This window comes from Sphaeroforma arctica (assembly GCF_001186125.1).
Source record: "Sphaeroforma arctica JP610 unplaced genomic scaffold supercont1.488, whole genome shotgun sequence".
NCBI classification, from domain to species: Eukaryota; class Ichthyosporea; order Ichthyophonida; genus Sphaeroforma; species Sphaeroforma arctica.
This window is the reverse complement of record NW_014040070.1, coordinates 42,671-58,647: the sequence shown is the minus strand read 5'-3', so window position 1 is coordinate 58,647 and position 15,977 is coordinate 42,671. Positions and strand designations below refer to the sequence as shown.

At 41.4% G+C, this 15,977-nt stretch overlaps 1 protein-coding gene across 1 annotated transcript in view; it reads left to right on the top strand.

Annotated features, from left to right (window-relative positions):
- Nucleotides 1-15,977, top strand: part of SARC_06686 (hypothetical protein) — a gene marked incomplete at its 3' end in the record, with an annotated part of 20,039 nt that overhangs the window by 1,051 nt on the left and 3,011 nt on the right. Inside the window, exons 2-23 of the mRNA XM_014299398.1 lie at nt 671-775; nt 1,541-1,637; nt 2,067-2,137; nt 2,768-2,865; nt 3,149-3,271; nt 3,707-3,812; nt 4,289-4,368; nt 4,806-4,895; nt 5,154-5,298; nt 5,953-6,111; nt 6,726-6,877; nt 7,464-7,654; nt 8,245-8,371; nt 9,026-9,124; nt 9,493-9,654; nt 10,655-10,773; nt 11,333-11,456; nt 12,159-12,237; nt 13,252-13,361; nt 13,881-14,117; nt 14,966-15,172; nt 15,605-15,774. Of these exons, the coding sequence (XP_014154873.1) occupies nt 671-775; nt 1,541-1,637; nt 2,067-2,137; nt 2,768-2,865; nt 3,149-3,271; nt 3,707-3,812; nt 4,289-4,368; nt 4,806-4,895; nt 5,154-5,298; nt 5,953-6,111; nt 6,726-6,877; nt 7,464-7,654; nt 8,245-8,371; nt 9,026-9,124; nt 9,493-9,654; nt 10,655-10,773; nt 11,333-11,456; nt 12,159-12,237; nt 13,252-13,361; nt 13,881-14,117; nt 14,966-15,172; nt 15,605-15,774 (2,851 nt within the window). The remainder of the gene's footprint in view (nt 1-670; nt 776-1,540; nt 1,638-2,066; nt 2,138-2,767; nt 2,866-3,148; nt 3,272-3,706; nt 3,813-4,288; nt 4,369-4,805; nt 4,896-5,153; nt 5,299-5,952; nt 6,112-6,725; nt 6,878-7,463; nt 7,655-8,244; nt 8,372-9,025; nt 9,125-9,492; nt 9,655-10,654; nt 10,774-11,332; nt 11,457-12,158; nt 12,238-13,251; nt 13,362-13,880; nt 14,118-14,965; nt 15,173-15,604; nt 15,775-15,977) is intronic.

Genomic DNA, 15,977 nt, shown 5'->3' with positions numbered 1-15,977 from the left:
TATGTATATACATACACACACACACACACATATATATATATATATATATACTATATGGTATAGTATATACTCATACATATATGGATTTGCACACACATACATACACACATACACACACACGCACACATATATATATATATATATTTATACATACACATATACACTCACACACGCACACACACGCACACACACACGCACACACACACACACACACACATATATATATATATTGTGTGTTTTTCTGTCTGGGAATGTTGTTGATATTTGTAAATTGTATACAGTTATGATTATATATTCGAATCGATTTTCTGAAGTAACGACATAGGTCTGCATATGTATTTAGTTCGAAAACTATGAACACGCTTACATCTGCGAGTACATGAACACCAAAACTCATTTATACAATCACATGGATGCGACATTTGCATGCGACATTCATATGTGTTAGTACATACATTTGTTTGATTGATCCTCGTATGCTTGCATGTATTGTGTCATCATTATACGTGACATATATGCCAAAGAAGTAGTCTACTTCTATCATTTCATCACGATGCATACAGTCACCCGTGTACGCTGCAGAAATATAGCGTCAAATCAGGTTTAGCTCAAAGTATCCTACTTGTCTGGTAACACTACTATACTCAACACCCAAATATGCTACCAACAGAGCCTCGAAGTGAACGTGTGCGGGTGGAGCCCATGTCTAGTGTGTTCAGGAAGAGCACTCTGCGACCCATCCCACAAGAGATCGTCAAACTGCACAATGCGCCAGGTATGTCTCTATAGTTGGCGGTCATTTGCCGGAGGGATGAGAAAGCCCTGGGGGTGGGTCTGTTGCGTGTTCGGGGTGTATTGGTGCCCTACTGGTTCAGGACTGATATGCTTATTCCATCAATACATATACAATTACAGTTATGAATATCGATAGCTCCGCCCTCAATCTCTCACCAGAGTGAAATGATTAGCTGTAGTGTTTTAAATAAGACAGTACGACCTTTAAAAAACGAGTTTTTATGACAACTTAGATCGCCACCGAGATAACGCAACAGTACGAATCTGTCGTATGATATTTTTGATAGTGGTAGTTTGCCTCATATTTTTTTTAATTGTGTCAATTCGTCACTTGAAAATTTTATAATTTTGATCCGTCATATGATTGATTTGATGGTATTAATCCGTCACATGATTAATTTGATGGTATTAATCCGTCACATGGTTGATTTGATGGTATTAATCTGTCACATGATTGATTTGATGGTATTAATCCGTCACATGGTTGATTTGATGGTATTAATCTGTCACATGATTGATTTGATGGTATTAATCCGTCACACATGATTAATTTTTTGGTATTAATCCGTCACACTATTAATTTTTAGGTATTTGTCCGTCACATGATTAATTTGATGGTATTAATCCGTCACACTATTTATTTTTTGGTATTAATCCGTCACACTATTAATTTGATGGTATTAATCCGTCACACATGATTAATCTGATGGTATTAATCCGTCACGTGCATTTCTTACTGGTACAGAGGCGGTCAACACCACGCGGCGTATGGGTCTTTTCCCGCAGATTATGCACGCCTATTTTGTCATCGGTCGTAAGCTGGTGCTTTGGGATCTGGGCAAGTATGTCAATATGTCTCCCGAGTGCATGTCCACCCTTGCCGCCAATCCGTATACCCTCTGCAGTCTTGTTTTGAAGAGGCTGAACTCTGTACATACGCACACGATTGCTAGGCTGCATACACGGCGAACGTCTCGGGAGTCAAACTTGTACGCGTACATGTGGCTGTGCACTTGGTACTCGTTAGCCTGTCGAGAGCTGCTTTGTATTCTATGCGTGTGCGCGCAGCGATTGATTTGCCTATTCTCGTGCGTGTTCCTATACCTATGTGCTGGCACATGGGTGTCGCTTACCAAGCCATCTGGCTGTCGTCTTATCGTCTCTGCACCCAATGCCATCGATCTATAGTCTTTCGCACGATTCAATCTTGCATTCTGTTTGTCTGTTTACTTATCTAAGCCCCAACTTCATTTGAATCTCGCACTGTGTAGTTCGGCGTTTACGATATACGCTGACTCGCCAGCGCCGATTACTAGCACCACTCTAGTGCTGCCAAGACCAGGTGAGATATTTTTGGTGAAGCTTTTCTGAACCGGAATACGGAACTCGTTGGTGCGTGGACGGATACATATGTTGTTGGCGGTTTTATATTATCTGTGGTGACGTGTAATTTTTTATTGTGGTTAGTAGAGGACACTTCTACATTGCGCAGGTACGTGTGAAAATATATGTACAAGCTCAAGTATGCGTTCAAGTACGATAGATGTACGTATAGATTTTCAAAAGCAGATATAGATTATGCACTAGTTCCTACGATTTGCTTGCTCTGTATCCACATACACAGGGGTCATAGGTGCTTGGTGTAGGCATGTATACATGTACAAGTTCATGTACTCGTTCATGTAATATGGATGTATAAATACATATACATAATCCTACCAACACTACATGTGCACGTCTGTGTATTAGTGAATATATATGTACATGCACACAAGCATATTTATACTACGCATATAAGGGATTGAGTTATATTGTATTATTCACATAGACCGCACGGTACAAGCACGTGCACACATGTTCAGGTCGATGCGCACGGTCATGTTTCGATGCAAAAGTGCATACACAGGCCTGAGCTCATCTTATCTATGTAGAAGTTCATGCATCTGAATGGATTGTTATTGACACAACACAGGTGTAATGGATGCCCGGTGCAAGTATCTCCTAGTGGTTTGTACCAAAGACAGCGTATCTCTGGTAGAAGTGGGCTACGGCAGCGACTATGCGCTGAAGGTGAGTGGCGCCTGTCTTATCTCCACAGATATAAACTACTGTGGATTCGGTGGCAACTTAAGCTTTGTGTTTGTTCCGATGTTTGTCTATACGAGGAAGGGGCGATATATTAACAAATAGGCAAACTGCCACCTATCAATTGGATAGTGCTAGTGCGCTTAAAGTTGGGCTCCCCTGTCCAACTCACCTCAAAAAAAAAAATCCGATTCCTGATCGATTATTAAACTATCAACCCCGATTCCACAATCTTGCAACTACACAAATCGGGATTTGATCCGTGTAGCTATGGGCCACAGACTTTGCCAAATCGGGATTGGAGTCACAAATACTCCAGGTTGCCAGCACACCGTGCGGTCGTATTTTTATGGGAGCTGAAGACGGTGCCTTGTACGAGCTTTTATATCAGGTATAGGTGTGTGTGTGTTGTGCATATACGGGTGCATGTGTTTTGTGCATATATATATTTATATATCTGTGTGTGTGTGTGTGTTTTGAATATATACATGTGTATGTTGTGCATAGATATATGTGTGTGTTGTGCGTATGTGTGCGTGTGTGTTGTACATATGTATACGTGTTCAATGTGTATGTATGTGCGTGTGTAGAAGTTTTGCGCACTTTGGATCTATATTTCGATGTGTCATATTGTGTCTGGTGTCCTGTTCTTTCACCGTACTCACATCAGATACTTTCGGTTGATCGGATTATATCGATATGGTGTACCGCTGTTATACACAACTGAAAACTTTCTCCTTTTCTTCTGGTATATTACAATCCCGTCTGTAAATTCAGAAACCAAACGCTACACCCTAAAACCCAAAACCCTAAACCCTTCTGACAGCGCCCGACAGGGTGGCTTAGTAGCAAAGGCAGCTGCTACTTACACAACCACACCAAGAACATCATTGGATCCGTCTTTAACATGCTGATGCCGGGTCTCACTCCAGGTATTGGGTAGAAAGTTTTTTTATTTGTATTTGCGGAGAGATTTACGAGTGCACTTACCTATTAACCAGTGGTAGTTTTTTATACACCTAGGTGATTATAGGCGAATATTTTTACTCGCAAATGAGTATTATTGTCGGATATGCTTTCATGTGGTTCTTTCTGAATAAGCAGTCTTGTTCTGCATGTATGTGAATATAGCTTGTTAAGTATATGGGGATGAAGTGGTACTTGGTATATCTGCCGTATTGGAGGTATTTAGCGGTGGTAATATATACCGTCCCAGAAACTCTATGTAATTTTTGAATGCTTATAAGTCTGGGTACTTATCTTTTTTCTTCATGTGTACATAGATATATATTTATATATATATATAATATATATGATTATCGGTTATTTATACTATATTTATATCATTTCACATGCGTGATAGTCACATTCTCTTATTTTCCTGTCAATTATATTTGCTCACTCACAGTGGCGCCCGCTATCATTGAAGTGGTTGTGGATCCTGAACGAAGCCTGTTATATGCCCGATACAGCAACGATGACATCCAGGTATGCTTTCCCAATATTGCTTCGGTAGTTTGACATTCAATAGCATCATCCAGTTTTACTTTCCAATTATATAATAGTAGTGAGTGTGTATGTAGTCTTAATATAGCAGCGGTTCTGTCTAGGTGTTTTTAGCAGTGTAATATTTTTACTGTGATACAGGCCTATCGATTATTTTTGAGTTCCGTATCGTTTGTCTCAGCGTGATGTAACCCAGCTACAGGTATGGCTTTAAATATATATCCTAAGTACGCGCATCAAGCTTTGGTACCGTATCTAGACTCTCAGTTCTACAGCTAAGGAACAAATCGAATTCGTATACCCGATCCAGGCATCCCATAACCCTTTTTAGGGTGTATTGGTTCACACTAGCCACTAGCTGCGTTATTGGCCGCACTATTTCTCATCGTCTTTCGCACTATTTCACAAACTAATGACAGGCGTGGGAGTTCAGACCCGAAGCCAACACACCCATCCGGTCGATTGGAACGGTCACAGGCGCTTCACTAATGAAAATGGCCAATGCAACGGTATGTTAAGCGAGTCCGAGAGATTGGTGTGGTGCTGTGCTGCAGGGCTAGTAGAATGCGATGGGGGGGGGGTGGTCTTGTTGGCATCTATTTGTATCTCAGAATTGTATGAAGACACACGATTGCATCCCCCCAACTAGTGCGATATTAGCTGTCTGTGGTATCGGTTGTGCTCGCCACTGTCGAGTGCTACTGATGAATGAACATGTCAATGAATGCGCTGTAAATGTTTGTGCTTTTCCTTTGGTTGGTTTGCAGAGGAACGTGGATCTAGGATTTGCGCTCGTTTCGATGTTGCCCACATCCGTGGATCTGTCAGACCAACGAGGAGGTATCGATCTATTAATAGTAACCAATCAGGGAGCCAGGATTCTCATGACCACCACACCCGATGACAGGGCAGGTATGCCGTGCATTTATACTCGGTGCTTACATTTGCGTGTTGTTGGTGTATGTTGTTATGTGTATGTATGAAAGCATGCAAGCACGCATTGCCCTATGCATATTGATAAACATACTATAGTTTACCCACATAAAAAACGAACTTGACTGGCGCAAGTGATTGTACTGGACATTTGAAGGCCCAAAGTGTCAACCAGGACCTCTCGAAACAAGGACGGGTGTTGATATTCGGTGCACGCACCCATTGTTGACGCCCACACACACGAAGACGTCCACCTACCTATCTAATATGCGACACTCTCTCACTCACACAGCACATTCACACACACACGCGTATTTGACCGGTTCAATGCGGGCCACGTGCACACAGATGGCCATGCTCAGGCATATTAATGCTTATTGCGCACCCATACACGCATCTCTTAATATACACTCGCATACCCACTGTCACGAAGGTATGTGCAGCACTCGGCTATAATACTCTGCGGAATATCTAAGTCAGATGACTTTATGGAAAAAGGAATCGGAATCAGAATTAAACTTTTTGCGCACCAATATACAACACCCTTGCGCATGTAGTGTATCGCTGAGGCATATACAGCGTATTCCTATATTTCCTTGAACTTATTCACACAAGCTCATGCACGCCACACAGATGACCTAGATGAAAACGGGCCACGAACTAAACGTAGGAAGTTAAACACAACCACGGCAAAGGACACAACGGTCAAAAGGCGGCTGGTGCTGCTTAACAGCGATACTAACACACCTACCAACGAGCGCATAGAAGTGTCACAGGCCTTGGTCAAATCTGGTCAGTGAAGGTGTATGTGTGTATGCATACGCATATGTAGGGGGGCGTGTAAATCTCAGATATTATACAAGAGTGAATTCGCGTGTCCATTGGTTAATGTTGTAGATGTATTCGTATATTTGTCATATTACCAACTAGCGCAAATAATGGGCACACACATCCGATGAGTGATGATTTATATGTCTATTTTATTATACACATCAATGTATATGTTTATTTATGGGGCCTGGTATTGGCCAGATATTTGTGTTTGAGGGTGTACGCGTATATGCGGGGACAATACTTTCAGTTGCCCGTGAATGTCGATGTGCAATATATTTTTAGTTTGTTCATATTGCATGCTCATCAACGATCAGGCCTTGTGAACATCCGGTAGGTGGCGGCGTGGATGTGTTTGTATATATATGTTGAAGTATTTACTTCTGATAACCATCCTTGCGAGTGTATGTGCATACGTTGTTTTACATATGTAGATGTATGTACGTTGACACATTCAAGTCGTACAATCACCCTTGAGTGCGTATGTGCATTTGGTACGTATATATAAATATACATACATCATCGCACATCTGTCTATTTTTCTCATTTCGTGCATGTATACCTTTCCTACACAGGCACATGTATCATGAACACACGCACGTGTTCTTCAACCACCACTGGTACCATTAGAGCCCCCTCGCAGTTCTCAGACGACCTGGCAGCTCCCGGTGCTGTTGTTTGTCTTACCACCGCACCCGTCGGCAACGAAGACGGCCAAGATGTCGAGGTTCGAGTAGTGTCTATGGGTGTAGCTATTTAGGTCATATATATATATCTATATACTTATCTATGTATATATATAAATATATTTATATATATATATATATATATATATATAATATATTATTTATATATATATATTTATTTATATATATATATATATGTATACATATATATCTATCTATCCATATATCTATATATATATATATATATACAACTATATATATATATATATATAATATATATATATAGTATTACACACACACGCGCGCGCACACACACACACACATATATATTTATTATATTTACTATATTATACTACACACACACACACACACATATATATATATATATATATATAGTTGTGCTTACGTGTGTATCTGTGTGTATGCGAAAGCAATGAGATCACTAATTTTTCTGGTTTCCCGTGTGCTTCAGCATCACACATGACAGTAAGGAAAAGGAACAAGACGTGCGTGAGTAACATACCAAAAGAACATGAACTAGTATGCACATCAATATACATGCACAGTGTCTGGATTTGTATAAGCTAACACATGCATACTATATTCACGCACGTACGCACAACACAGCTCTACACATACCTCATCGACGCCAGTGCGCAAGTGGTGGACATTCAAGAACTGCCGCCCATGGAGAGCCGTGTGCTGTCCAATCTGACAGAACTATTGCCATCGCAGGAACAGTACACACAGCACTATCTCTCACAACGCCGCTTCCTCGTGTTGACGTTGACGGGCGTCTACACTATCCAAAAACAAAGGTTAGAGTGTGTGTCATGCTGTGGATACGATGAGCTCCTTTAGTGTTTGTTCGATAGTGTGGTTGTCGGTGTTTACGTTCGTGCTGTGTAGTGTGTGTGGGGTTTTGTGGCGGCATGTGCATGTACCTTCTCATTGCATGTAGAAACAATACTTGGACTTCAACTGACCCCTGTCGTGTCGCCTGACACGTGTCACTTGTCATGTCTCGCCTGTCACATGTCAAATGTCTCCTGCCAAGTTTCAATTGTCACCTGTGTGTCCCATAACTCCACCTGTAAAACCAAGTAACGCCTATTTTTTAGGACTTGATGACATCATACTAGCATACATGTGTATATAATACAAAATAGTCAGGGTTGAATATCGCCGGGTTGTTCTTTAGATTATCCTCTGCAGCTCAGTGAAGCACAACAGCCTATCACGGCTAGTACATATATTTTGTACAAGCTATCGTTTCATTTCTCCTTGCGGTTAGGATTTTCTGCTTGTCATGAGATAGCTCAACTTAAAGAAAAACATTATCGTATACACAGGGTGCATTTCCCGAGTGATCGTATTCTCACCATTTTTGTTTCTACCCTCCTTTCAGGCCCATTGATGTTATGAAAAGTGTTTTGAGCCATCATATGGGACTGTACCCCATCCACTCGGCTAACGATGCCGCCACTCTACTGTCGCTTATATGTGAGGAGGCCCTCGACGATAAAGTGAAGAAGGTATGGCAGCAGAATGCGTTACAAATATATGTATTCGTGCACATTGGTATTCATTTGTACATGTATATGCATATATATACATATATATATATATATATATATATATAATATTCGGGTACATCTGTGTTCATTTACACATGCATATGCATATGTACATGTGTATGTGTATGTATTTATACCGACGTATATTGAAGAGTTTGAGCCTTGTGAGTTTATCGGAAATCTTCATCTGTCTTTGCGTCTGCTATACTGAAAATAACGTACATTAGGGACCGATAAGTGCGAAGGAATCAGAAGGCAGCATTGGGATTAGAATCTACATACGATGATGTAGTTATTTTAATCACACACATCAACTAACTTTCACGCATATGTACGTGCATGAGTATTTCAAATCTAGTCAACAGAAGAGTGCCTGATATCGAAATGGTACCACGGGATGTTTTACACATACACGTGTATTCTACGTCTATATATTCATTTTCACGTATGTACGTGTGCAGTGGTTGTGGGGCGAGTGCGGCTCCCTGTCTCAATCTGTGTAAGGAGTGTACCTACCCTCTTTAACGTGATGGTCTTTTGTTCTTCCTTGACTAGAGGCCTCAAGAAATAGCTTCTGCTGAAGCCTATGTATTCTTATCGCATATCACGCAGGTGGCTGGAAATTCTATTTTCGAACTGTCGAGAACTCACCAACTCCGGCAGCTCAAGGGTCTGGCGATTTGTATAAAGCGTTTAATCCATCCCATTTTGGTAAGCACAATAATCTGGCAGAATTGGGGACAATTTTGGATCTGTGATGGCTATGATTCGTGTATAAGTCAATGGGAGACGTATACCTGTATGCCCTTTTGTGTCGCAATGGCCTCCATCGATCTGTCAGGATGTACTATATCTCGTTAGATATAGTCGCTTAAGGGACTCTATAGATTGCGTACACAGCCCATCATGCCTCACTCAAATACAGATATACCAATACATCTGCTACAAACCTGGAATATACACCTTTATTACAATGTCAGTTTTCAGTACGTTTTCTCCCTATGGTTATATCTGTGCTTATGAAGAGCTTTTGAAAGTATACAGGCATTTCATCAATACACCTTCTCTTTGTCTTCCAGAGGACTTCGCTCGTGTGGGTTCCCTCAGATGCCACCTCTAGTGCCTGTCTCGTGCGGCCCCTCTTGCCAGCTGAACACAACCTCGTGCTGTCCAAACTCATTCGCCTGAGGGACTTCTGCCGCTCCTCGCGGTGGTCGTGCACCGATACCGATGCCGAGAAGGTGTGTGTGTTTGTTCATGATTGATGTATGTGTGTGTGTTTTTTCATGATTGATGTACGCGTGTGTGCGTGCGAATCTCTTGTGTATAAGTATGTGTGTGTTGATATTTTGTGTTCGTGGATGTGTGTGAAAAAAATTTAAATACACACATGTGTGGGCCAGTACTCTCTTGGTACGTATCTATAAATGAATGTGATAGTGCGTAGTGTCTATCTTGATTTCTGTCCTTGTCTGTGCATATTTTGCGCTAGCCGGTTTTGATCAATCGATCATTGCTTTAAATAGACCATCCCAAATCATCAAATTACTTAACTTGAATCATTCTGAAAGTTTGCACATGCATTGAAACGTGATACCTTCTGCACAAATTTTCTGTCAGTCCAATTAATCTATCAGATAGGAGCGCTAGAAGCTCATGCACGTACTGTTTGTCTCCACCATTCGGATATAGTTGATAATTTTAAACCTTAAACCCTAAACTATAAAACCTCTATCTAGTCGGGTTTGCACCAGAAGTGCTATGCCAACTAGAATGCGATGCATGAGCGTACACTTTCCGCCTGTATGGACTAAATTAATACGATTGGACGTCATTGACTCAACCCTCTCAACCAGACATTGTTTGCAATAGAAAAAAAAGTAATCCATAAGGTACGGGAGCGCAATGCTTACGTATGCTTTCTTAAAATTAGGCTAAAGACGGTTGAATGCCTGCATTGGGTGACTCCTGACGGGTATAACATACGTGCTTTTAGAGTTTTAGGGTTTAGAATATATTTGCCTTAACCCTAAAGTTCTCTATCTAATTGAGTTTGCAACGTGTGTGTGCAGCCAATCAGAAAGCGTTGTATTTGCGCACACTTTCTTTCCCCGTAGATGCTGTTCTAGAATGACATCACTGAGCGTCTTCAATCCTTATTCTTCAGCCCAATCACATGCACATAATAAGCGTTAAGCCAATGAGAACGCGTGGTATTTACTACTCTTTCCTCCCGTACAGTACAATCTGGAGGCCGTGTTGGATGCCTGCATAGAGTGTCTTCACCTTTCCGATGTGCTGAATAGATACCTTACCAGGATGGTCCTATCAGAATCCACCGAGCTACAGCTGATGAAAACGTAAGTGGGTGGTTGGAGAAAACCGCGAGCTTGGGAAAAAACGTTTCTTCTGGTAGAATACGTATTTGGAGATAGTGCAAGTTTGGAGAGTAGACAGACGTGGCGGTTAATGACACCTACTGTCTTTGGAAGCGCATGTGTTCGTCATTAGCATTTGTGTGCGCGATAGACGCTATAAATAGCGTATATGGTTATCGTACATAGATATAAATAGCGTATATGATTATCGCACATAGATATAAATTGCGCATATGGTCATCGTACATATGCTGCAATTGAATACTGTGTGCACGGTAGTAGATCACCTGGGAATCCGAAAGCTGAGACCACACGTTGTGAGACGGTCAGTGCTTTCGCTTTAACATAGCCAATGCCGTAGTTGATTCTGAAAAATAAGAATAGCTGGTTGCAATATTTTAATTCAGCATAAGACAATCACTAGTTGCATTTACTACTTATGACTATGCACACTGCAATACAACATATAGTTTTGGCATATATCGGTAGCCTGTCTACTTTTATTACTACTTTCCTAACTAATAACCAATACATCATATAGGCTGCGAGCGTTGGCGGCGTTATCGATAGAGAGTATAATCCAAAGCCAAGCGGATCACAAGATTGTTAAAGCGTGCATTGCTCAGATAGCCTTTGATTGCTCGACCGAGAAGCAAGACAAAAAGGTGCGTTGAGATACTGACATGTGTATGTGTAGAAAACGATGTGTACGTGTAAAAAATGGTTCGTGTGGCCTATACCGCTATTCGTATGTCCAATACGTTGTGTGAATTGTACAAGTGTTTATTCTAGTGCTTTGCTTTAGAGAAAAAGAAGGAGAAAGAGAGAGAGCGAGAGGAGTTGCTTATAATGTCTTTGGTTCCCATCTATGTGTCTGTTTAAGTGTGTATCGAATGGGGAGTTTGAAACGGGAAATACTGTGTTCGATGTTTGTTTACGGGTAAAAAATGCTCTTAGCGTGTATGTTCACATAGGTTTTTGTTTAACGATAGTATGCGCATGATACTCTGCAGTATCAGACAAAGCGTGTACGTTTGTGTACATGCAAACATCACTCGTATGTGTCTGTAGTTGCAGGTGAAAATTTATCTTAAGTGCATATACACGAAAAGATACTGTGCTCATCTGATTGGTGTACGCATGTGAATTCACCTGACTAGTGTGCATGTGTACGTGAACAATCATACTATGGGTTTCGGAATGTTTGTTCGTTAATCGCAACCCAGTTTTTCACTTGGTACTTTCTACTTGTGGCGTTCTGTTGTATGTTAAATCCTAGTCAAGACATACCCTTTACACCTCAACCCTGGAAATGGACTCATATTGCCCTATTCCTTGACACGCACTTGTCATTTTTTTTTACCCAGCTGACTGATCTAATGATGAGTGAATTGCGCGCCAAATGCCCCAGTTTCTTCAGCTTATCGGACATGGTGGCCAAACAAGGTAATGCAACCCCCTTTGCAAGGACAGACATATTTACAGTTAAAAACAGAAAGAAAGCAAGCGAGAGAAAGAGAGAGTGAGAGAGGTGGTGGTGTTGCAGTGTACTGGATATATTTTATTTGTCATGCTCTTCCTCATATATCACGAACGTGAACATTGCTAAATGAGGTCGTCAATCTATGCATTGTTGTGAAGTATCTGAGATCGTTAAATACGGTAGTTTATCTCTTTTTAGAACAAGGTCAAATCCGTTCACTTGCCTGTTAACGAGGAGAAGCTTCACATGGTACAATGCGGTTTGCGGATATCACCAGCACTAAAATGTTGTTCCACGTAGCGTCAGAGGCACAGAACCTCATTCAGAACTTATTATACAAATATATATATATGTATGTGTATATGTATGTATGTATGTATGTATGTATGTATGTATGTATGTATGTATGTATGTATGTATGTATGTATGTATGTATGTATGTATGTATGTATGTATATATATATATATGTATATCGTACTCAGAGCTCAGTAACCACTATGTAGAAGATCCGAAATCGGTATTTTAAACTTGACGTACAAACACTAACCGGAGGTTAGATACCACTTTTATAATTTACTAGATCCAAATTAAGGATTCGATGTCTAAACCATGTTGTAGATAGTACAATTTTGGTCTAGGATGTGAATATATGGCACAGCCGAGTATTTGTGTGAGCACATGTTATCGTTCTTGATTGCGTTATTTAGCATAACTGTTGTTTCTCTAGCGTGCACGAGCGCAATCTGCGATCTCTTCGCCTGAGGTATGCTTAAGTGTGATGATTTCATATGGCCGCAATTTTGTTATGGCAGCTAGTTGTCCAGTACCATCGTCCGATTGAAATACTTGTTAACCATCCCAAGATACATGTACACAAGAATGATCACAAGTGGTCACAATCAAATTATCACATGTATTTGCCTAACCCGATCGCTCGACTGTAAGACTATATTAACAATGCCGCTATTGCATGCAGTGGTTGCGGATCTCAAAGCGCTTGCACAGGGCCAGACACACGCCATCAGTACACCGGCGCGCGTGAAGGAAGTTGTGCTGCCCATTCTGGACGTGTTTGTCACACACGATGTATGTATGCATGTATACGTACAAACCCTAGCATAGTACACCTGTGTAGTTCACATGTATCGCTTTGTGTGAGTGTGGGGATACAGATATGTATACATGCACCTGTTTGTATGTACAGACACGTGTGCGTTCAGGGGTGTATGTATCCAAAAGTCACTTGCCATTTACTGCACCCTCGTCAGAATCGGATGGATTACTCATACGCAGACAAATTGTATGGCCCACCAGCTAGTGCACACAGATAGTCAGTAAGAAGTGTCTGTACTTTATCACATCGGTACGAATACACACCGACGCAAAGTAACGATGCGGCAAAGGTCACGGACAAACGTGGTATGTATAGATGTCTCGATACGAAAATCCATACCTGTACCGCGTATACATTTGCCCATCACAGGCTATATAAGGGAAGCGAAGGTAATAGTACACACATAGCATATCGTGTCTATGTACAGTACAAGCAAACGTGTTCACCACAGCACATACCCATCATTACGCCTTTCTCTGCACGGCTTGTAGGTGTTAGACGCGACTGTCTTAACCGAAGTGGTGTCTCTCTTAGACCGAATCTCCGCCCGACACATGCTGGATCTCAACGCAGAGATAGTGCGCGTGTGCTTGCACATATCAGATAAGTTAAAGGCCCAGTCAGAGGCGGCAGCAAAGTTCAAATACACGGGGCCTGGTAGGAATGGCTATGGCGCGATGAGTACGGGGGAGCGATGGAGTGGACATACGGTTATTGAGCGATCAATGGTATGTGGTCGGTTTGTTGTCGGTGTATGTACGACTAGTGTAGTGTACGTTTAGGCACACATGGCTGTATTTATCACACGCGGCTGTATTTATTAGTGTACGTATAGGCACACCTATGAGCGTGTGTGACTGTGTACTGTGTGTTAATGAACCTTCCATAGGCGTGTACGTGGGTGTTAAATAGGCGTATGTGAGGCTACACCAGTCGATTGTGTCGTACCACATGGCCGCGTGCCGTTTGCAGTGTAGTGTGGTAGTATGGCTTAGAGCTTGTGATCGTCATCGAAGTTATGTGCCATTTTATTACTATTTGATTCTGTTATCAGAGTATAACCTTTATGACTGGTATAGATGTATAGGAGTATTTTAATCATCGTAGGTATGCTCACCTTGTGTTGATGTGCGTATACCAGTGAAGGTACACCGGTGCAAGGCTTGCCACCATGCTAGGCTCAACAGTGGTCATACCTCCTCTACATCAGGGTACAGCGTATTTGTGTATGCTTCTTATAATTATACTGTTTCAGTGCGCGAGTTCGTATCTGTGTCTGTGAGACAATTTACCTTGACATGCATGAGTGTAGCATTAGTTCTAATTTAGTGTACCTGGATCTGTGTGAGAGATTTTTGTTATGTAAAACCAAGAACCTCTCCATGCACAAGTCAGCTCTTAGCAACAATCGCTTCTGATGAAATATTACCGCCTTGTATTGATCTTCCCTCACGGACGATTTAGTGATTGACTATCGCTTCTAACAATCTAACTTAACATCGCCTTTACTGTCACTATTCCACGCCTGTATCCGTATCAACTCACACAGAAGACCCTATACCCTTCTCCTCAACAGGAGGCACAACAACGTCAGCAGTGCTACGACCACATCCTACAACACCTCATCGGGCGCGAGCACAAGCTGTTGACAGTCCCCCTACGCTTGGCCCTGGAGAACGACAACGAAGAGTTCCTCACTACACTGTACACCATGTTTGTGGACACCCCTGAGTTGCATCACCACTTGGTGCGACTAACCCCTAAACACCCCAGGATACTAAAGGTTGGTCTAAGTGAGGATTTGTTTATATATATGTATATATATATATAATACGATGGTATGGGTAGTTCAGAGAATGTCTTGGGTGTGTATTTAGTGACTTCAACCAAAATTGCCTTGGCATAGTCGCAACACAACATACTGCCGACCTATTGACACGCCATTGAAGTTTTGCATCCGCAACTTTATTTGGAACGTGCAGGAGTACAGAACTTCATCTGCGCAATTGTCAAAGCAGCTGTCGATACCATCAAATAATCTGACAATCCTATTTCTCTGAACTGACCAAATCCCAATTCTTCGCTTTACATTGTTCGATTTGTCTGGGAGTATATAACATCATATGCACCACTGTCAAAAGAACTGTCGATAGTGCCAGGTACTGACCAAATTTTAATACCTAAATTCTACTTCTTGGCGCGTTTGCAAGTATAGAACTTCCTCTACACCACCGTCAAAGAAGCCATCGACAGCATCGGTAGAGCCGATGCACAACAGGTGAAGCTTCTGCTGACGAGGGCGGATCTGTTCTGCCAGTACGAATACCAAAATAAAAACCATTACAAGGCCGCCGAGATCAAGGTGCTTATAGCCGACACACAAGGGTAGGTGTACGCAAGTACAGATTTGAATGTATATTATGGAAGGACATTTACATGTGCACACATGCACACACGAGTAGTTACAAACACACATACATACATATATATATATATATATATATATATATATATATGTATGTATGTATAGTATGTACGTATAACTTCGTATAATAGTATGCTATACGTAAGTTATTACGTCGCTTATA